The sequence below is a fragment of the Bos mutus genome, chromosome 26 (assembly GCF_027580195.1).
Source record: "Bos mutus isolate GX-2022 chromosome 26, NWIPB_WYAK_1.1, whole genome shotgun sequence".
In the NCBI taxonomy this organism is placed as follows: domain Eukaryota; kingdom Metazoa; phylum Chordata; class Mammalia; order Artiodactyla; family Bovidae; genus Bos; species Bos mutus.
In genome coordinates this window covers 28,781,226-28,793,041 of record NC_091642.1, presented here as the reverse complement: position 1 = coordinate 28,793,041, position 11,816 = coordinate 28,781,226, and the positions used below count along the sequence as shown (strand labels likewise).

Below are 11,816 nucleotides of genomic sequence, written 5' to 3'. Positions count from 1 at the left end.
TTTTAAGTGGTATTTGTTTTTTATAATAGGCTTTGAAACACATTAACTTGCATTCCTGTGTAAGATGGATGGGGTTGAGGGGTTCCCCCAGTGCAGACTAATAAACATGAACTAGAGAGAACTGCCAAGTGCTGTTGTGCTTTTTTCTATGGTGCTGGTGCCAGAGAAATCACTTTTCCTCTCTGAACCCAACAGGGACATTCCTACTTCCATTTGATTCCTAGGACCCCTCTTCGGTTAGGTGCTGAATCCTACTGGACTTGAAACTGCTCTTCAGGAGTCTAGTAGGTGAAATCAGTCATCTAGGGCAGTGCTTCTCAGACTTTGAAAGGGTAGCTAAATCTGTAGATCTTTTAAAAATGCAGATTCTGAGTTATGGGGTGGGCCTTGAGGTTCTGCATTTCCAACGAGCGTGGTGCCATTGGTCCGGCAAAGAATTTGAGTATCAGGGACCCAGAGGAAGTTCACACCTGTTGTAAATACAGGTTTTTGAAACTGAGGCTTGTGTGTACCATAGCTTGAGCACAATGCTTGGCATTCAGCAGGTGCTCAGATATTTAAAGAATGCATGCAGGTGAATAGACCTTTGGGAAAGAGGGACAAGGAGGAATTATACCAAGGACAGGGGAATGCCTATTTTGAGAATGGCAAATAAGTGTGTCCTTTGAGAAAGTGAACCCTTACCTCCGGGAGGGGCATGAAAGAGAAATAGTCCAGGGGTAGTAGACAGGGTGCTATCTGCTACTGTGAACTGAAATATGGAGAACTTGAAATTAACTTGATTGGCCTGGGCATTGATTGATAAATCTGAGTACTCATGACAAAGAGAGAGGCAGTTGAGGGGTTTTCTAGTTCTTCCACAGGGAGGATTCATAGTGTGGACTGTGACCCAGGAGGTAGAAGGGTTATTTTCAGGATTATCCGTTTGAAGAGATTGCTGCTGCTGCTCGGGTTTATTGCACATCCCCTTTTTCCCTTCATGAAGCTGATCTGAAGCTGTGTAAATAAGGGAGGGTAGACTTGTCTCATGGGCAAGTCAAGATTGAGGTGGACAGTTTTGAAGATCAGCACCTCACCACTACCACAGATAATCTGAAGGGCCCTCGGTAATGGAGTTGGGAGTGCAGAGATTGGGGTGGTATTTTGAGAAAGGGCCTTCCAGGGTTTTGAAGTGAAGATGGAGAAGAGTGGGAATCCACTGGCAGAGCGAATAGGAGACGGTGGGATATGTGACCAAGTTTAGAAAATTCAAGGTCAGCTCAGGCCCGCCGACCCACGCCTTACTCTGATACCTGAATGCTAGCGGCGCGGGTAACTGCTGCACTGAGAAAGGTGGCTCCAGAAGGCAGGCAAGGCGCGGGAAGTCTGAAGCTTTCCCGCCGCCACCAAGGGCGTGACCTCTGACGTCAGGGCTCCGCCTTCACAAAGCAGAACGGCGGGCTCCGCCCTTCCAAGATGGCGACACTCGTGGGACCGGAAAGCGTTCATGGATTTCGCCTTTACCCTGTCTCCGAGAGTGCGCCCGCCCCTTCCGGCGTGCCCCGCGCGGCGCGAGGACGTTGCCGGGATCCTCCCCTAGCCCGCCTCTTCCGGTTTCTTGAGTCGTGTGCGTCCGCGACGGTAGTGACGCGTATTACCCGGAGGATGGCGGACGCCGGCTTACGCCGCGTGGTTCCCAGCGACCTGTATCCCCTCGTGCTCGGCTTTCTGCGAGATAACCAGCTCTCGAGCGTGGCCAATAAATTCGTCAAGGCAACAGGCGCTGTGAGTGCGGGGCTTGGATCATGGGCTGGGGTGGGATCACCACAGGGCTGCGGGCCCTGACATGCTTAGGTCTGCAGGTAGGGAGGTCTGCGGGGTCCGCCAGAGACTGCCAGGTCTTTGTGTCGAGCTCTCGGCGGTTGGCGGAAAGCTTGGAGTCTTGGCATCACTTCCACGAGGTCTGACTACTTAGCGCTGAGTCTTGCTTTTTTCTGGTGAGAGGTGAGGCGGTGGCAGCGTGGGACCCTCGTGGCCTAGGTCACGTAGCTAGCAGAATCCGACCGGGCGGGAGCGCCTTGTCCCACCGGAGGCATTAGAGGCTCCTGGTACCTTAATTGGGCTTTTATGTTGGGAGTGCCAAGCGTGACTTGAGTTTAACTCTGAAACGAATTTACCCAGGACTCAAACAGAATTGCTTTAGAAATAATGAAAGCTGAAAAACAGTGAAAGTGTTAGTCGCTGAGTCGTGTCCGACTCTGCAGTCCCATGGAGAAGCCCGCCAGGGTCCTCTGTCCATGGAATTCTCCAGGAAAGAATACTGGAGTGGGTAGCCTTTCCCTACTCCGAAGGATCTTCCAGACCCAGAGCTCTAATCGGGTCTCCCGCATGCGGGCAGATTCTTTACCGTCTGAGCCACGGGGAAGCCGTTAATGAAAGCTGGGATTTTTGTTACTAAAGAAAAAAATGAACGGGAGTAGAAGCAGGGTTGAGCATCATAATTACCAAGCAGTTTGGAATCTTTGACTTCGAGCATCAGACAAGTCTAGGTTTGGGAACAATCTCTGCCACTTTAAAAGTGTATGATCCTGGCAGCTTGCTTAATCTCTTTGAATCTGTTTCTACTTCTATGAGCATGTCATCATTCACTTTATAGGATTTTTGTGAGTTTTAATAACACGATCTGTGCAAAGTGGCAATATCAGTGCCTGGTGCTCAGAAAGCATCAATGAGTGGAAATTGTTATCTTGGTTATGGTATCTTAGGATGTTCTAAAAACAAGTAAAAGGAAGATGACCAGGAATGTGAAAGGTTTGGAATCTCCATCTCAAGGAGAGCAGACAAGACTGCACAAGAAAACACCTTGAAGATAGAGTGGAGTGATGTGGTAGTCCTTAAAAGTGAAAGTGTTAGTGGTATATGACTCTTTGTTAGTCCATGGACTCTAGGCTGCCAGGCTTCTCTGTCTGTGGGATTCTCCAGGCAAGAATACTGGAGTGGGTTGCCATTCCCTTCTCCAGGGGATCTTTCCGACCCAGGGATCAAACCTGAGTCTCCTGCATTGCAGGCATATTCTTCACAATCTGAGCCACCAGGGAACCTCATATGGTAGTCCTTAGTGGTCTTAGTCTTTGACTAAGAAGATAGGCTTGTTCTTTGTGGTAGAATCAGGTTACACAAGTTATAAGTCAGATCAGCCTCAAAGGGCTTCCTTAAGCTGAGACAGCCTGCCACATGTGATCTGATAGAGCTGCTTTCATACTGGAACTGTTTTGAATTGACTGTTAGAGGCTGCAGAGAGTGTTTCCACATCCTGCTGGATGGAATTGGGCCTTTCAGAATCAGAAATCTTTTTTATGTGACAAAAGCTAATCTTTGTGGAGGGCATACTAAGGGCCAGATGCTAAGCCCCTTATATGCATTATCTCATTCTCTCACCAACTTAGTGCTGTATAGTATTATCTATCTTACAGGGAAGAAAAACAGTATTAGAGAGATCAAGTGATTTACTCAGGGTCAGGCATTACTAACCGGCAGAAGTAAGTTTCACACCTCATCTAACTTTGAGCCTGTACTCTTGTATATACTGTAACGCCTTGCCTTTTTTTTGGACACCAACTCATAATTCATAAGCAGTGTAATTAACAGCTGAATGTTCTGCACTGAATAATTAGCATGTTGCTGCTGCTAAGTCGCTTCAGTCGTGTCCGACTCTGCACGATCCCGTAGATGTCAGCCCACCAGGCTCCCTCGTCCCTGGGATTCTCCAGGCAAGAACACTGGAGTGGGTTGCCATTTCCTTCTCCAGTGCATGAAAGTGAAAAGTGAAAGTGAAGTCACTCAGTCGTGTCCTACTCTTCGTGACCCCATGGACTGCAGCCCACCAGGCTCCTCCGTCCATGGGACTTTCCAGGCAAGAGTACTGGAGTGGGGTGCATTGCCTTCTCCAGAATAATTAGCATAGATTTTTACTAATCTTCTCTTGATGGTTGATTTCCAGTGGTTTGGAATTATAAACCAGGTTGCAGCAAACATCTTCCTGTGTAGGTGTTTGTTTCATGGGTAAGGATAAATTCCTGGATAGTACACTGCTAGAATAAAGCAGTGTTTTTAATGGACTGCATGTTTTTAAAGGCTTTGATAAATAGGATTGACAGGCAGGGGAATAGATGATGCCAGAAACTACAGGAATAACCCTTTTTTGCTATCAAAAATTTGGAAATACATAAATAGATTTTTCTCCTAATTTATGCAAGTAGGAGAAACCTTCAGAGATGTAAATACCAGATAGAGCAGACAAAATAAGTGACTTTTAATGAGAGAGTAACACAAAATTTGAACTCCCACAGAATAACCAGGATAAAACTTTCTTACCCTGCTTTCTCTCTCTTTTCTCTTCTAGACCCAGCAGGATGCCAACGCCACTTCCCTCTTGGATATCTATAGTTTCTGGCTCAAGTAAGTCTTTTCTTTGCCAGTGTGGCTGTTTTCTTCTCGTGAGTAGGCTGGGTTGTATTTGGTTTGAGAAGGTCCTGTTCCCCAGAAGTTAGCCTAATCTGCCTCAGCAGGTCCACCAAGGCTCCAAAGCGGAAGTTACAGGCAAATGGACCAGTGGCTAAGAAGACTTCATCCAGTGACAGCAGTGACGACAGCAGTGAGGAGGAAAACCAGGGGCCTCCAGCTAAGAAAGCTGGTAAGACCCAGCAGGGAGTTGTGGTTCCAGGAAGAGGATTTGTAGTCTCCCAGTACTAAACGGCTGATTCTTACTGGGACCCGTATTTTTGTTCAGCTGTACCTGCCAAGCAGGCCAGTCTGCTTCAGCATCCTGGAAAGGCTGCAGTCAAAGCATCCGAGAGCAGCAGCAGCAGCAGCAGTGAAGAATCCAGTGATGAGGAGGAGGAAAGAGACAAAAAGAAAAAGCCTGTTGAGGTTTGCAGCTTTGGGGAGGAAAGGAATTGCTTAAGGGATTGGAAAGAAGAAACCTAAAATCTTGGCTTTTAGCCTGGTGGTGCTGGTTATACAACAGCAGATTATTACAAGGTCTTTCAGAGAGGTTGTAGAAATACGAGGTTTGGAAAGGATTTTGTAAGGTAAAAGTTGAACCCTGAATCTAGAGGAAATTCAGTCCATTCTGCATCCCTGACAGTATTGGGTTTCTCTGGGACACTGTCAGGGACTCCAAGAGCAAAAGATGTTTTGTGGACAGGTGCAGGGAGCTCTAAACAGGGAATGTCAGGAACAATGCCTAAAAAAGGGAGCACCTAGGGAGTTTGCTTTTGTATCTTAAGATGTCCTTGGGGTGCCCTAAAACTCTTGCTGATTCTCCTGGCTTTTCTTACAGAAGGGAGTTAAGCCACAGGCCAAGACAGTCAAAGCTCCTCCTAAGAAGGCTGAGAGCTCTGATTCCGATTCTGACTCAAGCTCAGAGGACGAGCCACCAAAGAATCAGAAGCCAAAGACAACACCTGTGGCAGTGAAAACTCAGGCTAAAGCCCCACCCAAACCAGGTATTGTTTTTGTTCCCAAGAGGCTGGGCTGGGGACCAGGTTGCTCTGGGGACTGGTGTGAAAATTCCTCATTCACCACAGTGATGAAATGGCACTGGTTGTTGAACTAGAGGTATGGACTGGTGTCATTTTTTTAAATTAGGGACTGGTAACTACAGAAATGGCTTCCCTGGTGGCTCAGACAGTAAAGAATCTGCCTGCAATGCAGGAGACCCAGGTTTGATACCTGGGTCATGAAGATCCACTGGAGAAGGGAATAGTTACCCACTCCAGTAGGCTTGCCTGAAGAATCCCCATAGATAGAGGAGCCTGGCAGGCTACAGTCCATGGGGTTGCAAAGAGTCAGACATGTCTGAGTAGCAACTAACACTTTCATTTTTTTCAACTATAGAAATAGTGGGCAATGAGGGGAAACATGTTTAAAAGACTTCAGAGGGCATATTCAAATGATTTGCATCATAAAATTTTTTGGAAGACAGGTTTATTTCTGAACTTGGGCAGGAAATTTATCCTTTGGTAATACAGTAAACCACAGCCTTCTCCTTTATGCTTGCTCCGAAGGCAAGAGAATTGACAGACTCCTAAGTTCCAAGCTAATAGGAGGAGACTTTTATAGCCCTTTAATATCTTGATACTCCTTTCTTTTGATGTTCATTAATTCATGTTCTTTTTTTTTTTTTTTTAATATTTATTTTATTTATTTGGCTGCACCAGATCTTAGTTGGCGCATGTGGGATCTAGTTCCCTGACCAGGGATCAAACCCCCAGCTCCCTACATTGAGAGCATGGAATCTTAGCCACTGGACCACCAGGGAAGTCCCAGTTCATGTCTGTTTAAAAAATATTTTTCTTTATTTATTTTTGGGTGTACTAGATCTTTGCTGTGTGTATGGGCTTTCTGTAGTTGAGGTGAATGGAGGCTGCTCCCTTGTTGTGATGTACAGGCTTTTTACTGTGGTGGCTTCTCCTATTGCAGAGCATAGGCTGTAGAGTGTTGGGGCTTCAGTTGTGTGGGCTCAATAGTTGTGGCACCCAGGATTAGTTGTCCCAAGGGATATGGGATCTTCCCAGACCAGGGGTTGAACCTGTGTCTTCTGCATTGGTAGGTGGGTTTTTTTTTGTTGTGGTTTTTTTTACCACAGAGCCATGAAGGAAGGCTGGCAGGTATATTCTTAACCACTGGACCACCAGGGAAATCCAGCTCATGTCTGTTTTTAATGAGTATACAATTACCTGTCTTACAGTTTGTTGAAACAATAGATCAGACAACATTTGCCACAATAATGTATGTCAGAGTGATTGGCTGTAAAAACTCGAGCCCAGCTATCATCTGAAGGGTATTCGCATCCACCTTATGGTATTTCAGACAGCCACCTAGCTTCGTCTTCCTTCTCTTACGCTTGTTCTTGGGACTTACGTAAGAATTCTTCCTTTCTTAGCACCATCATGAAGTCCCACCAGTAAGGTGAAATGTAGACTCCTTTTGAATTTTATAGTCAAAAGTACATCCATGTTCTAGTTGCTTGCCAGCAGAGATCAATCTTTACTAGTCAGGAAGAATTATTTTTTATCCTGGATTTTGGCCCTTCATTTTCTGTAGTAGCTGAGGGTTTGACCTCAAGAGTGATGGTCATTCTCCTCAGGATCTTCATGAAAATCTGCATCTTGGCAGCAGTGCCACTGAAGGTGGCGGGTCTGAAAACTGTCTTTACACTCACGTTATTTCTGTTTTCTTAGGTACATCAGCTCGGCCAGCACCTAAAGTCGCCAACGGCAAAGCAGCTAGAAGCAGCAGCAGCAGCAGCAGCAGTGATGATGACTCAGAGGAGGAAAAGGCAGTAGCCATCTCTAAGAAGGTATAGGCCTTAATTTCTACCAGGGAAGAGGGGACAAGGGGGTGGAAGTCCTCCATTTCCTGGCAGGAGTGGTTGGGTCAACATTTTCCCGTGGTAATTGATTTTCTCTGTGTGATGTAGACCATACCTAAAAAGCAAGTTGTGGCTAAGGCTCCAGTGAAAATGGCTGCCGCACCTGCCCAAAAGAGTTCCAGCAGTGAGGACTCCTCCAGTGAGGAAGAGGAAGAGGAGCAGAAGAAAAAGCCCATGAAGAAAAAACCAGGTGACTGGACACGGGGAGTCAAGCTACCACTGATGAGGGCCCAAAGGCAGGAGGTCCTCTGCAGTCACCACGTGGACCTTGGCCTGACAGCTGGCCTGTCCCAGAGAAAGGAGAAAGCCAAAAGTTGCCTTTTGTGACTCAGAAATGGCATGCCATCGTCCTTGACCTAGTCTGTTAGGAAAGAGTCACTAATCCTAGCCCACCCTCAAGGGAAAGGGAATTAAGCTCCATTTCTAGAAGGAAGTGGTATCAAAAGATTTGTGTACATATTTTATCACACTGTCCCTTTTAAACAGGTCCCTATAGCTCAGTCCCCCCGCCTTCTGTTCCCCCACCCAAGAAGTCCCTGGGAACTCATTCCCCCAAGAAAGCTGCAGAGAAGCAGCAGACTGTGGAGAGCAGCGAGGAGAGCAGCGATGAGTCTGGTGAGTCATCTCCCGTGGTGGGTCTGGAAGTGTGTGAGGAGTAGGGAAGGAGATGCTTCTGTTCCCTTCTGCTTTTCTCTGAAGCACCACAGGGCTGATGCTCTGTGTGGGTCTTTGCATCCTTGTTGTTTTTGGCTGTGTCACATGTCTTGCGGAGGTCTCAGTTCCCTGACCAGAGATCGAACCCGGGCCATGGAAGTGAAAGCCCAGAGTCCTAATCACTAGGACACCAGGGAACTCCCTACACTTCTTTTACTTGCCTCTGGTGGGACTCTGGACCCAGCCTAATGCCATTGCTTCTCTCAAGATTCAAGTTCTGAGGAAGAAAAGAAACCTCCAGCTAAGGCAGTCATCGCCAAGGCAGCTACTAAAGCAGCTCCAGCAAAGAAGGCAGCAGAGAGCTCTTCAGACAGCTCGGGTAAGGACGGTGTAGTATAGGAGGCCCTCAGGGCGATGGTAGCTCCAAGGGCCCCCTTTAGCCTGATTCGGGGACCTATTCACTCTAACCTCCCTGTCTAGACTCCGACAGTTCTGAGGATGAAGCTCCTGCCAAGCCAGCTGGTACCACCAAGAATCCCTCAAGTAAACCAGCCGCCACTCCCAAGCAGCCTGCAGCTAAGTTAGCCGCCACTCCCAAGCAGGCTGCGGGCAGTGTCCAGAAGCCTCTAACCAGAAAGGCTGACAGCAGCTCCAGTGAGGAGGAGAGCAGTTCTAGTGACGAGGAGGAGACGAAGACTGTAGCCACCCCTAAGTCCAAGGCGACAGTCAAAGCAGCCCTGTCTTTGCCTGCCAAGCAGAGCTCTCAGGGTGCTGGGGGCAGCAGCTCGGATTCAGACAGCTCCAGCAGTGAGGAAGAGGAAGAAGAGAAGACGCCTAAACCCCCAGCTAAAAAGCCACGGAAGGAGGTAGGAGCCGTAGCCCCTTCCAAACCAGCCTCCGGGAAGAAAGCAAAGGCCGAGAGCAGCAGCAGTTGTTCCTCTGATGACTCCAGTGAGGAGGAGGAGGAGCCCAAGGGCAAGGGCACTCCAAGACTGCAGGCCACCAAGGCCAATGGCACCTCTGCACTGACTGCCCAGAATGGAAAAGCAGACAGGGGCAGCAACGAGGAGGAGGAAGAGAAGAAAAAGGCAGCAGTGGCGGTTGCTAAGCCAGGTCTGTATCCAAAAAACCTGCCTCCTGGGTTTGTCCCCTAAACCAGAATGGGCTGTACTCTAGAGGAGTGGATTAGGAAGCCAAAGCCCCTGACCAGCTTCCAGTTGGTTGGAGGCCCTCAAGTGTGGGAGCCTGGGAGGAGGGGATAGGAAACTGGTTTCCTGAGCCTGGCTTTCTGTTCTGTAGGTTCAGAAAAGAAGAAGAAGAAGAATGAGGCTGCTAAGGAGGCAGAGACTCCTCCAGCAAAGAAGATAAAGCCTCAGACCCCCAACACATTTCCTAAAAGGAAGAAGGTAGGTTGTCTTGTTTTCCTCTCAGGAGCCAGCTTTTAGAGTAGACAAAAACTGCAGATCATCTGGACAGCTCTTTGCCTGGCGTGGCACACACACTCTAGTGTGTAGCTCAGGAGGGCCTTTTTGTTCCATGACTGCTCCATCCTGAATTTCCTACTCCATTCTTCCCCAGGGAGAACGAAGGGCATCCTCCCCATTCCGAAGGATCAGGGAAGAGGAGATCGAGGTGGATGCTCGAGTGGCAGACAATTCCTTTGATGCCAAGGTGAGGAAAATGAGGGGTCTTCACCATCCTTGAGGGGGTGGGGTGGGGTGGGAGAGAGTACAGCGTTTGGTCCTGGTTGATAGGTTCTCTGAGTTTGAGTTGCTTGGAGCAAGAAATGACAGGGCCCTGGGGTTGCCCTTCTGTGCGCTAACCACCTCTTTCTGCTTACCAGCGGGGTGCAGCTGGAGACTGGGGGGAGCGAGCCAATCAGGTTCTGAAGTTCACCAAAGGCAAATCCTTCCGGCACGAGAAAACCAAGAAGAAGCGGGGCAGCTACCGGGGAGGCTCCATCTCTGTCCAAGTCAACTCTGTTAAGTTTGACAGCGAGTGACCATGGGCCGTCTATGGCACAGCAAGGGTGTGCCCACTCAACGTCCTCAGTGGACCTGGGAATCCTAGGCTCTATCAGGGGAGGGTCTTGGTGAAGAGAGCAGTCTAGAATAGGTCTGAAGACTCTGCACTGTAACACCCTCTAAGGTCCTTTTTTGTGTTCGTGGTTTTGTACAGATTTGTTTTTTGAGTGTTGGGTAGCAAGGACAAAGAGTGTTCATTTTTAAGAACAATTTTAGTTGTCATTCCCTCCATGTTCTGTGAAAGTCTTCATACTGAGAAATTTGTATATTTCCTATTAAATCATTTCTTATTGATTTTTGTTGTGGTTTTCAGAGGTGGGTTCCCACAGATTAAAATCTTAGCTATCTCCCAAGACTTGGTAAAGGTCACATGTAAGAATTTTTATAATTGGAGAACTCTGCCTATGTGAGTGCTGGTGTCCACTTTTCATCCTTCCTACCCATCAGAGCCCTGATGAGGGGCAGTTAACATTAACCATTGTTAATGTATGTATCTGTTAAGCATGAACTGTGTACCTCATTTATGGGGTCTAGGACTGAAATCTTCAGCCAGCATGGACTTACCTACTTTGGAGGATAAAAGTCATTGTTTTATTTCAGACAAAATTCTAATGTGTGAATGCCCTGGGGTCAGTCTGCATATTTTTTGTATTTTTATTATCACATAATGTTTGCAATATATGTTTATTAATTTAAAAGCATAAACTTTTTTATTGTTCAAAGATAATTTTTGATTGGCTTCTGAGGACTATATCTTCTCAGTTTTTTTACATTTTAAAGCGCAAAATTTAATCTGAAAAGCACATATCACTTGGTATTTCTGTCTTGGTAGTGTGGTGACACAAAATAGTTTGATTAACTTGTTACATGTTTGGGAGTCACTGATCAAGAAAGTGAAGGAAGAAATCTATAATGAAAAACCTCAGTAGGAATTAGGTTACATTAGTCAGGTGAATTTATAGGTAACCTACGTATACACTAATAGAAGAACCTTTACAAAGCATTTTATCTGGTATTACTTGAGTTAGAGTGGGGTTGGGAGAGCATTCTAACAGGGTTATTGTGTCTTGTAGTTGGTACATGGGAGGAACTCATATGCTCCCTTTAGAACCTTACTGTCAGTAAACAATAAAAAGCCTGTGAGCAGAGATATGGCTCTTGGGGCATGCAGGCTGATTGTAGAACTGTAGGAGATTAACGTTGGCAGTGCTCACAAAGCAAGTGAGGAGGAAAGTTGAGTTCTCCAGTCTCTCCCAAGTTCTCTGGTGCTGGGCTGTCCCTGTGTTGGGAATGCGTGCCCTAACTTTATAGATGAGGTGTAAATTACTGTCCATGGGATTTTCCAGGCAAGAATACTGGAGTGGGTTGCCATTTCCTTCTCCAGGGGATCTTCCCAACCCAGGGATCGAACCCGGGTCTCCTACATTTCAGACAAACGCTTTACTGTCTGAGCCACCAGGGAAGCCCTAAGTTAAGGTTAGCCTCCCCTTGTTTGGGTTACAAGTAACCTGATAACCTGGTTTTCTGTGTAACTGCCGCTAGGAAGAAAGTATGCTGACATACGTATAAAGTCTGCATGGTGAAAGTTCTATATCTTTTTTTTTTTTTTTGAAAGTTCTATATCTTAACTACAAAATAATAAACTGAATGGTTTATATGTGTTTTGGGAGTTTTACTAGTGTGAATCCAAAGCCCTCCTACCTCCTACTCAGAACAACTTGGGT

At 46.9% G+C, this 11,816-nt stretch overlaps 1 protein-coding gene and 1 pseudogene across 2 annotated transcripts; one reads left to right on the top strand and one right to left on the bottom strand.

Annotated features, from left to right (window-relative positions):
• Positions 1-1,594: 1,594 nt before the first annotated feature.
• Positions 1,595-11,753, top strand: NOLC1 (nucleolar and coiled-body phosphoprotein 1). 2 transcript variants are annotated; one of them, XM_070363349.1, is made up of 13 exons: positions 1,595-1,764; positions 4,382-4,437; positions 4,545-4,672; positions 4,769-4,908; positions 5,321-5,486; positions 7,224-7,342; positions 7,463-7,604; positions 7,901-8,029; positions 8,337-8,447; positions 8,549-9,181; positions 9,368-9,474; positions 9,647-9,739; positions 9,912-11,753. In XM_070363349.1, exons 1-13 carry the CDS (start codon positions 1,645-1,647, stop codon positions 10,068-10,070), a joined length of 2,103 nt encoding a protein of 700 aa, XP_070219450.1. In that variant the 5' UTR covers positions 1,595-1,644; the 3' UTR covers positions 10,071-11,753. The 2 variants fall into 2 exon arrangements, with proteins under 2 accessions (XP_070219450.1, XP_005888129.3); XM_005888067.3 differs by having other exon boundaries at positions 1,596-1,764; positions 4,548-4,672.
• LOC138985779 (ubiquitin-ribosomal protein eS31 fusion protein-like) lies at positions 6,151-7,150 on the bottom strand (annotated as a pseudogene).
• Positions 11,754-11,816: the final 63 nt, after the last annotated feature.

Bases quoted from the DNA above. Each gene is read 5' to 3' on its own strand.
- NOLC1 (XM_070363349.1), top strand. From the start codon at position 1,645: ATGGCGGACGCCGGCTTACGCCGCGTGGTTCCCAGCGACCTGTATCCC. The intron at 9,475-9,646 runs GTAGGTTGTCTT...ATTCTTCCCCAG, and splicing joins CATTTCCTAAAAGGAAGAAG to GGAGAACGAAGGGCATCCTC. The intron at 9,740-9,911 runs GTGAGGAAAATG...TCTGCTTACCAG, and splicing joins ACAATTCCTTTGATGCCAAG to CGGGGTGCAGCTGGAGACTG.